The sequence below is a fragment of the Bos grunniens genome, chromosome 4 (genome assembly GCF_055505025.1).
Source record: "Bos grunniens cultivar Pamir isolate PY7600 chromosome 4, Bosgru_T2T1.0, whole genome shotgun sequence".
NCBI lineage: Eukaryota > Metazoa > Chordata > Mammalia > Artiodactyla > Bovidae > Bos > Bos grunniens.
In genome coordinates, this window is record NC_141168.1 from 84,805,722 (window position 1) to 84,821,749 (window position 16,028).

At 35.5% G+C, this 16,028-nt stretch overlaps 1 protein-coding gene and 1 non-coding gene across 4 annotated transcripts in view; one reads left to right on the plus strand and one right to left on the minus strand.

Moving 5' to 3' along the window:
- Positions 1–16,028, minus strand: part of SEMA3D (semaphorin 3D) — a 228,905-nt gene that overhangs the window by 99,093 nt on the left and 113,784 nt on the right. For all 3 annotated transcript variants that reach the window (XM_086397191.1, XM_086397190.1, XM_086397192.1), the window contains one exon: positions 1,002–1,064. In XM_086397191.1, coding sequence (XP_086253317.1) covers positions 1,002–1,064 — 63 coding nt within the window. The remainder of the gene's footprint in view (positions 1–1,001; positions 1,065–16,028) is intronic.
- Positions 7,687–7,791, plus strand: LOC147374456 (U6 spliceosomal RNA). The gene has a single exon (XR_015163346.1). It is a non-coding gene; the product is annotated as a U6 spliceosomal RNA (small nuclear RNA).

The following is a 16,028-nucleotide window of genomic DNA, read 5'->3' on the forward strand; positions in this document are numbered from 1 at the left end:
CGGTGGGCTACAGTCCATGGGGTCGCAAAGAGTTGGACACAACTGAGTGACTTTCACTTTCATTTTTCACTTTGGATTGGTAGGCTTCTAAGCTTCCCCTTAAATGTATTAAGCAACATGTCATGTTGCTTTACCTTTAGCACAATATTAAAGTGAGAATTTTTAAATCTAGTTGTGCTTTCATACAACACAAACTATTTGCTGTTATTAAATATAAGGGCACTGCTCAGCTTAATATTCTTGGGTTATAGTGGTGAGGGGAAACATTCCAGGATGATACAAAGGAAGCCTCATGATGTCCATGCTTTTGCCCGAAGTTGGAACTTTGTCATCTTGAGTTATATTCAGGGGCTGACTTATTTTTCCAAAGAAGAGCAATTCTCCCTATCATTACAATGCAAGAAGTCAGGGCAGAATACAGATAATCTGACCTGAATTAGAACTTTCAGATGAGAAGAGGTGGTCAAAGCCTTAGCATCACAGGAGATTAAACAGGCAACACAACTGGACGGAGCAAGCAGGACAACCGATCTTTCTTAGTATCTCTATAATGCCTACTTTTGAAAGAATTCTTATAGTTATAAGTTTAATTTCACCCAAAATTAAATATCAAGTGTGTGTTTGTAATGCTACAACAACTGATGATTTTGTGTGCATTCAAAAAATACACAGATTAGACAAAAATACACAATTCTAGAAATATAGTATTTCCTAATAGTTTATTTTTAAATATTTTAAATGTATTTTTGGTATTTTTTTGTGAAGAAAATACAATCAGAAGTAACACTTTAGAAAGTGTAGTATTTCTAAATTTCTGAGAATAATGACATTCATTTTGGCAAAGTAGAACTATTTTATACCATATTAATCTTTACACAGACTATTAGTGTGGTTGTAAAAATAATACACTAATGTCATTCATTCAATAAAATTTAATATAAATATTTGCTATCATATCAGTACCAGTTTAACAAAGATATTTTTTAAAGTCTCATACTTACATTGGCATCTTTCCCAGCTAATTTACACAATTCCACCCGTTCCTTTGCAGCAGGCCAATAAATCTGTAAAACATTTCAAGGTGTGTTAGAATCTGAATATTTAAAACACCCTACAATTCTAATTAGGAAAGGGTGTGAAATTAAAGAGTGGGTATCAAGCCAAAAGCATATTGTTAGCTATGATTTAAGAATTTTGAGATTTAAATATTTTCTAAAATCATTCTAAAAAGAGTATAAGAAAAATCTGGCAGAAACATCCATTTCTATCTGTCAATATTATAATTTCTTTTGAAATGTATTTAATAATAGATAAATCATGTGGTATAACTTCTTATTGTGACTTCAACAGAACTTCAGGTTAGCATTTGCTTTAGGTAAGAGATTCTTTTTAGCCTGTTTTTTCTCTGTTTTCTCAAAGCAGTAGTGCACTATAAACATTCAATGAGGTGTGAGAAACAGCTCTCTGTCACAAGCATAAGTTATCACTTCAAGTCAAAGACCAGTGTGAAATTGTTCATAATATTTAACACATATAGAGCTGAGACACATCTTTCATTTAGTTAAACATTAAAATAGGATGATAAGCATTATCTTATTTAAATCTTTCAGTAACCTTTAAAATAGCTATGCTTACTCTCACCATTTTTGGGTCAGAAAATTTCTTCATATAGTCATTAAACAACAAGTCGAGGGCCATCAGACTGCTTTGCAACAGAGCCAAAGCATGACCCAAAGTCTGTGCCTTGAACTGGGAGGGGTGGGGGGCGGTCTCAAACACTACATAATAAATATTATTTGGGCAAATGCATACAGACAAAGGCAGTAGGCTCCTTGATTGATCACTTTTAATCAGCTTGAACAGTCCTGAATTTACCACAAATAATTTGTCTTGTTTTTAATGAACTTTAGAAGTTCTTCCAGGAAGTTTTTCAAAATAAAGCCTAAAACTGTTGTAATACTCCATTAGCTTACAGAAAGAATTGCTCTTTGTTAAGCTATAGGCAAGAAGAAACAAGAAAGTCAAGCTCTGAGTAGCTTATATGTTCCAAGAGTTCCTGACAAATTTGTATTATGTTTCTCACCAATATTAGCAGAAAATATTTTAATAGGTGAGAAAAAAGGAAACTATCCTGAGGGAATACATTGAAAGAGACTTGTTAAACCTGGAATTGAACAAATGATTTAGAAGTCACTAATGTTTATATGATGTTATATTCATAGTCAAATATTAGGGTTTTAAGTTTCTGAACAAAGAGAACATAGAATAGCACTTACATTCTTTGAATAGATCTATATGATGTAATTACTGTGATTTTTAAATGAAGCAAGGTTGTTTGTTTACAGCATTAAAAAAAAAAAATTCTGGCCACATAGCATGGCATGTGGGATCTTAAGTTCCCTGACAACGGATTGAACCCAAGCCCTCTGCATTGGAAGCCCAGAGTCTTAACCACTGGACCACCAGGGAAGTCCTAGAGCACATTTTAACAACTACAAATCTAACCAAAGAGAGTACACAGATATGGTTGCTGATCTAGCAGCAGGCTCAGGTGACCAGCTAACATGGATGTGGCTCACAATAAAGACATAAAGATGCTGTTTGTCTAGAAACGGTTTAAAACACATGCACGTGATTTTGAACAATTGTTCAGATGCCCAGTTGTGTCCAACCCTTTGCAACCCCGTGGACTCCAGCATGCCAGGCCTCCCTGTCCCTCACCATCTCCCAAAGCTTGCCCAAGTTCATGTCCATTGCATCCATGATGCCATCCAGCCATCTCATCCTCTGACACCCTCTTCTTCTGTCCTCAATCTTTCCCAGCATCAGGAACTTTTCCAGTGAGTCAACTGTTCACACCAGATGACCAAAATACTGGAGCTTCAGCTTCATCATCAGCCCTTCCAATGACTGGTCAAGGTTGATCTCCCTTAAGATTGGCTGGTTTGATCTCCTTGCTGTCCAAGAGACTCTTGGGAGTCTTCTCCGGCACCACAATTCGAAGGCATCAATTCTTTGGCACTTTGCCTTCTTTGTGGTTCAGCTCTCACAACTGTACATGACCACTGGGAAGATCATAGCCTTGATTATCTGGATCTTTGTTGACAGAGTAATGGCTCTGCTTTTCAATACACTATCTAGGTTTGTCATAGCTTTCCTGCCAAGAAGCAATTGTCTTCTGATTTCATGGCTGCAGTCACCATCTGCAGTTATTTTAGAGCCCAAGAAGAGGAAATCTGTCACTACTTCTACCTTCCCCGCTCTGTTCGCCATGACGTAATGGTGCTAGATGCCATGATCTTAGTTTTTTTAATATTTAGTTTTAAGCCTTTTTTTATTTTCACTCTCCTACTTCACCCTCATCAAGAGGCTCTTTAGTTCCTCTTTGTTTTCTGCCATTAGAGTGGTATCATCTGCATATCTGAGGTTTTGAACACAGCCAGCAATAAAATATGAATGAACTACAGCAATGAAAAGCAGTATGAACGGACCTCAGCAATTTCATTATTAGTGAAAAAAGTATATTCCTCAAAATGACCAACAGCATAATCTCTTTAGAATAATATTGAAAACAACTAAAATAAAAGGCACTTTTTAAGTATGTATGTACATACAATAAATACATAAAAAGAAAAGCAGAAGAGTGATGAATACAGGATTCAGAAAGATGATTATCCAAGACTAGTAAAAAGAAAATTATTAAATTACCAGTAAAAAAAAAAACAAACAAGATATTAAAGATTTTAGTTTTTGTTCTGGATGGTGTGTTTTCAGATGTATATTTCTTAACTGTTTTTAATTATGTAAATTAGTAAATGAATCAAAATGGGCCATGCATAATCCAGATGACAGACAACAGTCTGTCATCAACGTGAAATCAAGAAGTCCTAAATCAATTAATATACAAAGAGCAAAAATAAAACACTGTATCTATCAGGAAATTTGAGAGTTTCTTCAAGTTGTTTTATTTTATTGTTTATTTTTATTTTTAGTCACTGGCAGCAAAAACACTGAACTGAGTGTACTTCTTGCCCCTTTAAAAATAACACCTTGAATAACACCTTGAATTTATGGAATCTTTGCTTCGTATTTGAACTTATAAGCTCAAGATATCATCTTTTATCTTGCTGATTATTATTATTATTAATTGTGATAAAATACGCATAACATCAAATGTATCACCTTAGTTATTTAAAGCATATAGTTCAGTATTGTTACATATATTCACTTTGTGCAATCTTAAGAATTCTTTCATCTTGCAATACTGCAAAGCTATATTTGCTGATTCTTTTGTGTAACAGTGATTTTATAAAGGATAACTTTGTATCATTGGAATAAAAATAAATGGTACACGGAATGCATATCCACAATGTGTCAACTTGTTTAATCACTAGCTCATTTTGTTTGGTCTCTAATCTAGATTAATATTTCTTTGAATCCTTTCAGTATGTCAGATCTTGCTCTTTTCTGTTTTATATGATGGTCAGATTTAATCACATTTCAGAGATAAATTTAGAATAAACATTTGTAGATTTGTTCAGACCTGAATAGCTTACTGGTATTAGTACTATACAAAAAAAAAAAAAAGGAAATACAGGACTTTTTTCATATTAAGTGTGACTTAAAAAAAAAAGAACATCACTGGGTTCTCTCCTTTACCTTCAACCAGTGTATTGGGTGCTTGAGTTGAAGTAAATTATGAGATAAATGATGTTTCTAAAATTGGTTTTTAATATATTTATAGGAGCTTCAAAAAGGAGTTATCTAAAGATTGACAAAATGTGAAAGCAATCTTTTTTTTTATCATTTTAGAAGTCTAAATCAAAGTTCCAAGGTTAGCACAGATTACTTACTGTTCATTACTTATTTGTTCATTAAACACATAACTATGAAAGGGCTTCTGTATACCTGGTAAGGTGTGGCTCTGAGGTCTACGATATGAGTCAGGAAGACAGTTCTGTAAACAGGGAAATGGCATTTCCACCAGAGATATAAACCTAGGGAGAAGGGAGCACAGAGGATGGGGCAAGGATGCCCAGGGAGCCCTCGAAGCACTATGTGGGAAAAAAGTCCCTACCAGTCCTGACTTCTGAGCCATTGTTTTAAATTACTTGATCTTGTAGTTTCAACTCTAATGTAATAGTTTAGTTTAGTTTAATAGTTTCAGCTCTAATTGTGTCTTAAAGACTTGCCAGTAAAATAGTAATTGAAGATTCTTTTTTCTCTTTGTAAAGGGGCACAAATTTTAAAAGATGTTTAAATGGTTTTGTTGTACATTTTCAGTTATTAACTTTAAGTCATACAATTTTAAACTGAATTATGTCACCCTAGTAAATGAAGCAATTAATACTAAAACGACAAGCTTCCAAGAACTGAGTTTCTGATTAGTGGATAAATGCTATACAAAGATATTCAAGCACTGAAAATTTGTTGGACTTCAAAAACCAATATTAATAAATCTTCTAATGTCTGTTTACAAAGCAGAATTTTTCCCCAAAATGTTATCTCACTTTTCATGATTCACCTTCAATCCCATAAAGCCTAAAACTTGTTAAAAAACAGAAATTATCCTTAGGTCATTATTGTTATTCCACAGGAATTCTAAGATAGTATCATAAAGACAATTTTACTTCTTAAGGAAACATTCAAGCCATAAAAATAAAGTTGTTGAGATTATATGGGCTTATTTTGACATACTGCTGTCAAGAATTTAGGAATTACAAATAGAATTATTTTAAGAATAACAATCTGGGAGATATCTGATTATCTTTCCGATTCTAAACATTTACTTAAAAGGAAAAAAGATCACTGAAGTTGTGCCAATATTTTAAAGCAATTATTTTAATTATCATTTATGGTGAAATTTTCTTTTACTTGCTACCTAGTCATTAGAATAAGGTTTCTTTTTTTTTTTTTTTAATATTCCCTTTGATCCCTTGTTGATAAACAATGTGCTGTGCTGTGCTCAGTTACTCAGTCATGTCTGACTCTTTGCAACCCCATGGACTGTATGTAGTCTGCCAGGCTTCTCTGTCCATGGGGATTCTCCAGGCAAGAATACTGGAGTGGGTTGCCCTGCCCTCCTCCAGTACAAAGCAGCAAAATTCATGCAATTCAATATAAAAATAAAGCCAAAGAAACAAAATTTCCACACATACAGAGAGTTGGCAGAAATATGTTCAAGTAACGTATTTGTTTTTTAATTATCTTTTGAAGTGGCGCACATAATGTGACAAATTGGATATGTGTGTGTGTGTATGTGTGTGTGTAGAGAGATACAGAGGGGACAAAACTGTAAGAAAAAAAGAGCTACAGACAGAAAGACTCACAGACACATAGAGGGAGAGACAGAGATTTTAATTCTGATAGGAGATAGAGTATTTCACATATAATTTCAAGTATCAGCATGGTTTACACAAAAGCCCAGGAAGTACCTGAGATCTTGAGATTATTTCAGTAGCCCAGGTAGTATACTTTGAAACTGCCTCATGCTCAGACAAAAATCACACCTCATACTTGAAGATACAAAGTCCACAATCTCTATAAAAGGCTCTCTTGATCATTAGGTAATGGGAAAGTTTTACGGCAGTGATTATTAATACTCTCACTACCTTCACTGAATTTATTAACAGTAAAATGACATACACATTCTCTTGCACTTTGGAGCTTTGCACATCCAGCATCATACCATATTTAGAGCTGCATATGCAAGGCAAAGAAAACACATACCCTATTTCTAAAAGTTGATGCGGTTCTCATTACTCCTTTAGAAAATTAACCATAGGCATTTTTCTTTCACTTACCAAGAAGAGGCATACCAGAAGCTGAGATGTTACTTGCATAACTGCCTTCTTTCAGTTGTTCAGAAATACTCCCACAGAACACTAGTTCTTAACTAACACTGTATGATGTACCAGACACAGATCTTAAGGCTCTCATTTTGGTGGGAGTACTCTTCCAGACCTTGGACCCTACACATGAAGGATCTCAAATATGTACAAGGCTGATCTTTCCATCCATGTGCAGGGCAGACATCAGAAATCAAACAGATCTTTTCTGTGGATCCAGATGAGCCCAAGAATTTTTCTCAACATAATTACCTAGGGTGAAACTACTAATTAAATCACTACAAAATAATTAGGGGTTGCAAATTGGTTTTAATTTGAGTGCTAATGTTAGAGATCAAGTCGATAACAGAAAACTACATGGGAAAGAAGAGAAGTAAATAACTGTATAAAATGTCTCCACTTGAAAATGATAATTTATGAGTTAATGTATTAAAACAAGTATGTCTGATAAGTTAGTTTTCAAATTCAACAATTTACTGACTTACCATGTTAGTATGCTTATGTTGTCTTCAAAGTATTTCATAATTGAAATTGATCACTTCCAAAAGATTCATCTCTGCCTGTAACACTTGAAAGGATTGGATACTAACTTCTAAATAGACATATTTTAGTGCTCACTTTGTCAGCACCATGTCAACCTATTCCAGTATTCTTGCCTGGAAAATCCTATGGACAGAGGAGCCTCGATCCACGGGGTTGCAGAGTTGGACATGACGGAGCAATTTAGCACAGAGGCTATGCAGTGACTTAAGAATTTTTACTAAGGAGGGAAAATAATCGAGTTGTTAGGAGATGGGGAATAGACGAATACATGTATATGTATGGCTGAGCCCCTTTGTTGTTCACCTGACACTGAAATACTAAAATTGGAAGGATATAGAAAAGATTAGTATGCTCCCTGCACAAGGATGACATGTAACTTTGTGAAGGGCTACATATTTCTTTAAAAAACGAGTACAAACAGGTATGTATCTGTTTCTTTCAGATTTACAGAATATAGATTACTAGTCTGAATAGAGACAATACAACCTATGATCTATTAATCTTACGTTGATTTTATTTGCTTTGTTGTTCAGTCACAGAGTTGTGTCCGACTTTGCAATTCCACGGACTGCAGCATGCCAGGCTTCCCTCTCTTCCTGTCCTTCACTATCTCCCACAGTTTGTTCAAACTCATGTCCATTGAGTAAGTGATGCCAACCAACTATCTTATCTCCTGTTACCCTCTTCTCCTCCTGCCTTCAATCTTTCCAAGCATCAGTCCTTCCAATGAATATTTAGGGTTGATTTCCTTTAGGATTGACTGGTTTGATCTCCTTGCTGTTCAAGAGAATATCAAGAGTCTTTTCCAACACCACAGGTCAAAAGCAACAATTCTTTGGCACTCAGCCTTCTTTATGGTCCAACTCTCACATCCATACATGACTACTGGAAAAACCATAGCTTTGAGTAGATGAACCTTTGTCAGCAAAGTGTTGTCTCTAATTCTTAATATGTTGTCTAGGTTTGTCACAGCTTTTCTTCCAAGGAGCAAGTGTCTTTTAAGTTTGTGGCTGCAGTCACTGTCTGCAGTAATTTTGGAGCTCAAGAAAATAAAATCTGCCACTGTTTCTACTTTTCCACCATGTATTTGCCATGAAGTGATGGGACTGGATGCCATGATATTAGTTTTTGAATGTTCAGTTTTAGGCCAGCTTTTCCATTCTCTTCTTTCACTCTCATCAAGAGGCTCTTTAACTCCTCTTTGCTTTCTGCCATTAGAAGGTTATCATCTGCATATGTGAGGTTGTTGATATTTCTCCCTGCAATCTTGATTCCAATTTGTGATTAATCCAGTCTTGCATTTAGCATGATGTACTCTGCATACAAGTTAAACAAGAAGGATGAGAATATACATCTTTGATGAACTCCTTTCCCAATTTTGAACCAATCCGTGTTCCATGTCTGGTTCTAACTGTTGCTTCTTGTCCTGTATACAGGTTTCTCAGGCAGGTCATGTGGTCTGGTAAAGTGGTCTGGTATTTCCATCTATTTAAGAATTTTCCACAGTTTGTTGTGATCCACAGTCAAAGGCTTTAGTATAGTCAATGAAGCAGAAGTAGATGTTTTTCTGGAATCCCCTTGCTTTTTATATAATACAACAGATGTTGGCAATTTGATCTCTGTTTCTTCTACCTTTTCTAAATCCACCTTGTACATCTGGAAGTTCATGGTTCATGTACTGCTGAAGCCTAGCTTGAAGGATTTTGAGCATTACCTTGCTAGTACATGAAATGAGCACAACTGTACACAATCATAAGCAAATTATATTTGCTTATCTCTTTCCAAAATCCAAAATGATTTGCTTTTTTTTTTTAAGCATATTTACTTCACTTTGAATACAAATAGGCAGGAGGAGCTCACAGTAAAATGATGCAATGTTTCTAACAATTACAGTTTCATTTATAAGCTATATAACTTATTAAGAGTTATCACTTAGTAAGGTGAAATGTCAGGCACTTTATTTTTAATTCTTTAATCCTAGGCAAGTTACAGAAACATTCAAATAATGATAAGGCCTTATAACAACATCCTAAGGAAATGCTAATTATATCTGCTGTTTGTTTCATCTTTGGAGAAGCAATTTAATTGACTCAAGTTAGCAAGTGCAAGGTCAGTCAAATGCCCTTTGCCCTAATTTAGAGATGTCAAAAGAACTGAATGGAATACCAAGAGGAAGTTACAACTTGTTCATAAAATCTAATTAAAGACAAAATTTCAGTCTTAAAAATTCAAGTGGCCATCTCTGTTAAAGAACATGAGTCAAGTTTTTGAATGGTTGTAAAAAAGTTGGGAAAATGCTGTTCTAAATGCTGTATAATACAAGGATACGAACAATCGAGGGAGCAGTGACTACTCCAGAGTCTGGGTTCCCAGGACATAAGAGAGGTAGGAGACCTAAGCTGAAAGAACAAAATGTTGGATATAAAGTCAGGAGGGCCAGCGGTGAAGCTCATAGAACTCAAACTGGCTAGGATAGAAACTGTTACAGGAGGGGAAGTTTAAATTCTTAAGTTTTGGGTCTAATCTGGGCACATAGCTTTCCTCATGAAGTAAGTCTTGGGTAAGAACTGTCTTTCCCTTTCCTGTTTTAGGACTCAGCTCAAAGCCTCTTCTACCAATACATGTAGTTTTCTTCTACTGCCTACTTCTGAATTCCAATACACTCATGTTTATCATATCCATCTGCCCCTTTCTTTCTGCAAGCAGATTAAGCTTGGGACCTTTGCCTGGCATAAAGAGCAATGAACTGTAGTGGACTCGCAAGACAGGAGTTCAAGTCTCTCCTGCATCACTTGTTAGCAGCTAATGCTGTGCTTTCAACTGTTATCTTAGCATTATCTGCAGAATTAGCTTTTGTATTATACAAATTAAAAGGAAATTTAAGAAATCCACAGATAGGTTGGTAATTTTGAATTTGTGGTGCAATTACAACTGTGGATAGATTCCAAAATTTTGTAAGGAATACAAGTCACAGACTCCATTATCTTCTTCAACAAGTATATGACTCATTAAAGTTAAGTAACCACTGATACTGAGTGACCAGGGACATCACTTTTCCTTTCTACCCTCTTTAGCACCTGGCACAGCTTCGCATTTAGAATAAGTACTTGAAAATTATTGAAACGTGATCTACACAGTTTCCTGTAAAACTGGAGACAGAGAAAGAGTTCTTGTCAGAGTTCTGGCCGAGGTCTGAGCAGTCTGACAACATCCTGACAGTCCATTACAGTGACCAGATGGGACCTGCACATCAGCACTTGGGCGGGGGAGCCAGCCCATCCATGAACGAGGCAATTGTTCCACCTCTGATGACTAGACAGCATGTGTTCTGCAGGCAATAGGAGCAGATTAATCACCATGAAACTAAGCAGCGCGCCTTATACCAAAACTTAATCTATTGGGATGTCCACATGGTTTCCAAGGGTTTATATTTTCTTTATTTCAAGTATTAACTGAGAAAAGAGCGGCAATTTTCTTTCATCAATAACTTGATTTTAAATGAGAAGTTATTTATTCTGAGTCTTTCCCCCTAAATAATAGACTTCCAGGGTCACACATTAGATGAGAATGTCTTATTCAGCCATGAAATGAGTTAATGAAATAGAGTCAGAAGGTCACTCTGATTTATAAAAGCATTTCTGCCTATACTCAATATAAAGTAAGCAAGTACAGGATCCCCATGTATGAGAAACCCTCTTGTTTTAGGCTTCCCTAAGGAAAGGGAAATAAATTCCTTTCATGCTATACCAAAAAAGGTGTTTAAATATTCCACTGAAAATTATTGTAGTTAAAATTATAAACTAATTATTATTTTTCTAATCAAAGTGCTTAAAAACAGAAGCATGGTTTGATAAATTTCAAGTAATCTAACTTTTGTAATTCCATACCTCGTTTTCATGTTAAATAAGGAAAAAATAATACAAAATTACATTATGGTTGTTAGGAAAAAGAAAAAAACTGTCACATTTATAAACATGGAATGACTATGAACAATAAGCTAAAAAAGAAAGTCAAGCTTCTTAGAGTATCTGAGTTCTAGCTTTTAAGGGTTTTATTTTTAATGTTTCCTTTTAAATAGTTTTGAATATTTTTTGGTTAAATAACTGAAAGAATCTAAAGTTCATAACTGGGGATCTAACTTTAGCAAGGTGAAATGAAACTGTCTCAAGTTATTCCATAAAAATATGGAGTCCTCTTAGGTAGGCTATAAAATTTATATTGCTTTGATATATTGCTCTCTCATTTTAAAACCCATAGGAAAAGTTCCTTTTGTTCTGCCAGAAACATATTTAGTGCTTTTTTACATTAAAAACAAACATCAACTACATTGAACATAAAAAATTTTTAAGTATTGAACTGCTTCTGCCTTCAACCCTGTAAATTTAGCTAACAGGTTTCTGTTGGGGCCCGGTTAACAATCTTCACTTTTGATTAGATAACATAGCAATTCTTCAAACATTTTATGTACAGCATTTAATTTTGACACATGTCAGTTTCAAGATAAAATATTTTTAATTAATTAAATAACAAGGGAAAAAGATAAGTACTGTCTCAAAGTGAAATTAAACTATTTGAAGATTAATGTTTAGCTTATTTAAAAATGAATCATTGCATGTCCTATACTCTCATTTATTAGCTTCTCGGTTATGGCTTAGCTTTGCTAGAACCCAACAGAAATACTATTGAAAAATATGGGCAACAAGATGTAAAACAGCAAATGTTTTGAATAAGGCTATTACTATCCAAAATGTAAATTCTAATAAGGATACTGACATTCTCCATTATTCATAAAATTCTAGAGTGTATACATCAGGAATGATATACAATGAGCTTGCCTGTTTCATTTGGAGGTAAAGCAACATTCTTTTGAAAGCTCATTTTATGACTTAGTAGAGCAAGATGTTAAAAAAAGAAATTTTAGCTGATAAAAAAACTGAAAATGACATGTTAGCTCAGGATGCAAAAATCTTCAAAGTAGGTGGCCAAGAATCATATAGAACACCTATGTTCAAGCTATAAAACAGTTGGATCCTGGAGATTAGAAAGCTTTTTCTTTTCCCTTGAGAAGGATATTTTCTCTGAGATAGTTGTATCATGTGTCTTATAAGCCCTAGGGTGAGGAGTAGATGCCAGGGAATCAGCTTTGATGGCACCTCAAGATGTACTAGGGGCTTCCCAGGTGGCACTAATGGTACAGAATCCACCAGTCAATGCAGGAGACATAAGAGACACAGGTTCAATCCTTGGGTCTGGAAGACCCCCTGGAGGAGGAAATGGCAAGCCACTCCAGTATTCTTGCCTGAAGAATCCCATGGACAGAAGAGACTGGCAGGTTACAGTCCATAGGGTCACAAAGAGTCAAACATGACTGAAGATCCACTAGCTGTTAAACACACTGCTGTGGAACATTATGGATGAATGTGTAAAGAATGAGAGAGACTGATAGGTTGCAGCAGAAGCAGAGGCCAGGCTCAGGGGCCATACTGATATCAACCTGAAATTCCAGAGTGTGTCCAGGAAAATACACATGACAGTTTCCTAGGGGACAGGTGGGAGCCATGCTTATGCAAAAATGGGAGGGCATGAGGTCCCCTTGATCCTATTCAAGACTATAGATTGAAAAGACTTTAGAAGTTAACACTTGATGGAACTGCAACCTGCTTCAGGATACAGAATCAGGACACACTGGTTAGAACAGAAGTACAGTCACTTTTATCCAGAGAACTGCAAGAGAAGAAACTCCAGAAACTCACAATGGTGCTTATGAAAGAAAAGTCACCCTTTAACGTCTGACAAGGCCAGACAGATGAGAAGTGAGGTCTCTCTGGTGATGGCAAAAGGTACTTCCCTGAACCCCTTTCCTCTCCCCTCCTTCTAATATGACACTAGAGGGTCAGACACTGAGTGTAACAGCTCACAAAAGAGGAGGGGTGTTAAGTAGAGTCAGGAGTGAAGAAGCCTCTAAATTTCTCCCTACTTGAGAGCCTGCCCTCCCTCCCATGGCATGCCCAAACAGGGAGAATTTTAAATGAGGTTGAATGCTCTGTTATATGAGAATGGACCTTTTAACTGCTGGGTAACAATTGTGGACTACCCAAGAGTGACCTGGAAAGCAATGGGGTCTGCTGAAGTCAGACAGGTCCAGGGAGAAAACAGAGTCCCACAGAGTAGATTGAAATGGAAGGTAACATAAAGTTGCTTATTATTACGCTCCATGAGTTGACATAAAAGTTGTTGTTAGATTAGCAGGTGAAATAAATAATAACTGTAGTTTCAGAGTAAGCTTGTTTCTCATTGGTCTATTCATTGGCCTCTATAGCCTACTTGAAAAAAAAGAGAGAAAACAAAAGAAAACCAAGAAAAAAATGCTTCATTAGATATAAAGGCAGTACTTAGTTTAATAAATCATTCCCTTTGTGACCTTTCTGCTTACATCCTGGTTTAGAGACTAACTCCACCCAAGCATGGTTTGAACTGCTTCCAAAATGAGTTACATTTTCAGATAGAAGGATCCCAATAATTTATTAAGTCAAGAAGCCAACTAAATAACATAACCAAACAGAGTATTGGATTTTTTTTTTTTAACTGTCAACCATGATTCCATTAAAAAGAAAGAGTGAGAAGAGAGAGTGAGAGACTTTTAGCTTGTATATATTATTGCTAAAGTTTACAATAGAGAGAGCTCTGGATTTTACATGAATTATTGCTAGAACTACTTAAGGCTGGCTGAGGTGGAAAATATTCATTTGTAGTCAAAGTGACAGATACTGTGCAATTTAGGATAATTTGTTTAGAAGCCACAGGTCCTTAAACCATACAGTACAACTGTCAAACACTTTCATCATTATGATGTCTACCCTGAACAGGTTTCTCATGCATCACTTATAAATGAATGATAAATGGATATAAATGTCTGTCTGCAGTTGACCACCTTTTTCAAGGACTATATTAAAATTCCTCTGACTCTAGAGATGGGATAGGTTAAGGGTTAGGGCAGAGAAATTTAGTTTAACTGAGGCCACAGGTGGCGCTAGAGGTAAAGAACGCAGCTGCCAATGCATATGTTAAGAGAGGAAAGTTTGATTCCTGGGTTAGGAAGACCTCCAGGAAGAGGGCATGGCAACCCACTCCAGTATTCTTGCCTAGAGAACCCCGTGGACAGAGGAGCCTGGTGGCCTACAGTCCATAGGATCACAGAGTCTGGCATGACTGAAGCAACTTAGCATGCACACATGAGAAATTTACATGTGGAGGGAAGAAATGATTTTTTTCTACCCCATTTCTCAAACATGTTTTTCCCATCCTATGGTTATAGTCCATAGGGTCGCAAAGAGTCAGACACGATGGAAGCAACTTAGCATGCATTCACACCACGTTCTTAGCACCAGTAATAGACACTCAAAGTTTTCTATGAAAAAGATTAAAAAAAAAAAAAAATGACTTAGGTAGAAGGCCAAAAGAAAAAATTATTCAAAGTTCAGTTACTAAAAATTATTCCAAGTTTTACTTCTGCAAATACATATAATAGGTTTCAACCCCAAATCATTCAAGCCAAAATTAGTTTAGATACAATTCCATTAGGTCATATTCCCAAGGATTCTTAAGTTAAGTCTATTTACTTGATTTGTTAAAAACATATGTTATCTGTACATTAAATATTTAGTGTATAATGTGAAAATCTAGTACTACACAATAATGATATAGTCTTTAATTCTCTGAGTTAAATTGTAATGTAATCCCTACTGACTGTATCACCCGAACAACAGTTAACAATATTGTAGGGAAAAAACAGGATATCAGCAGATTTGAAAAAAAACTGCAGTGGATTAGATTTTAAAAGCTTAGATTAAATAACCATAGAGAAGTTTTATAGAGGCAAATGAACTCTTACATAAGCAAGAGAAGTATTTGTAAAGGTTAGCAGGTTTTTAATTTTTTACCATACAGTGTGGAGAAAAATAAATTATTTCAAGGATTTTTACTTGCAGTGAATATTTTCCAAGATATCTCCTGAAAGAAAAATAAATCCTTCCAGATAATTTCCTTGTAGAACTAGCTAATCTTTATAACTTCCTCCAAAGAGAAAATACAGTCTTTGATTATCTGAGAAAACTTTCATGTTTGCCTATGGAAATCTATGTTAATAATAAGAAAATTCCCCTATGAAAATTATTTTTTTCAGATAACTTGCTTTCTCCTCCATGTCTGTAAAATGACCGATTTGTGAACAGGTCTTCCATCTAAAGCAGCTGGCTGATGTAAGCAAATCATAGTTTCCCCAACCCTCTTTCAAGTATAAGATTTAGAATTGACATGCTTAGGCCAAGGAGATGCAAGGCAGAATTCTTTAAAAGGTTTCCTTACTCCTAGGAATGAGACATAGTAAGTAATGGTTTTTTATTCTTTTGTATTCCCTTGTCTGGATGTGGCCCATGAAACTGCTACAGCCACCTTTCTACAAACCTAAGGATAATGCCAACACAGAAAGAACCAGATCATTCATATTATTGCTAAGTAGGTGATATTACCTTTTATATAGCCACTCAAACTCTAGACACTTATTCTATAGTTTAATAAGTCTTCTTATTTTTTTTTTAACCAGCTCAAGTAAGGTGCCTTTAAGCTGAAAGCACACTA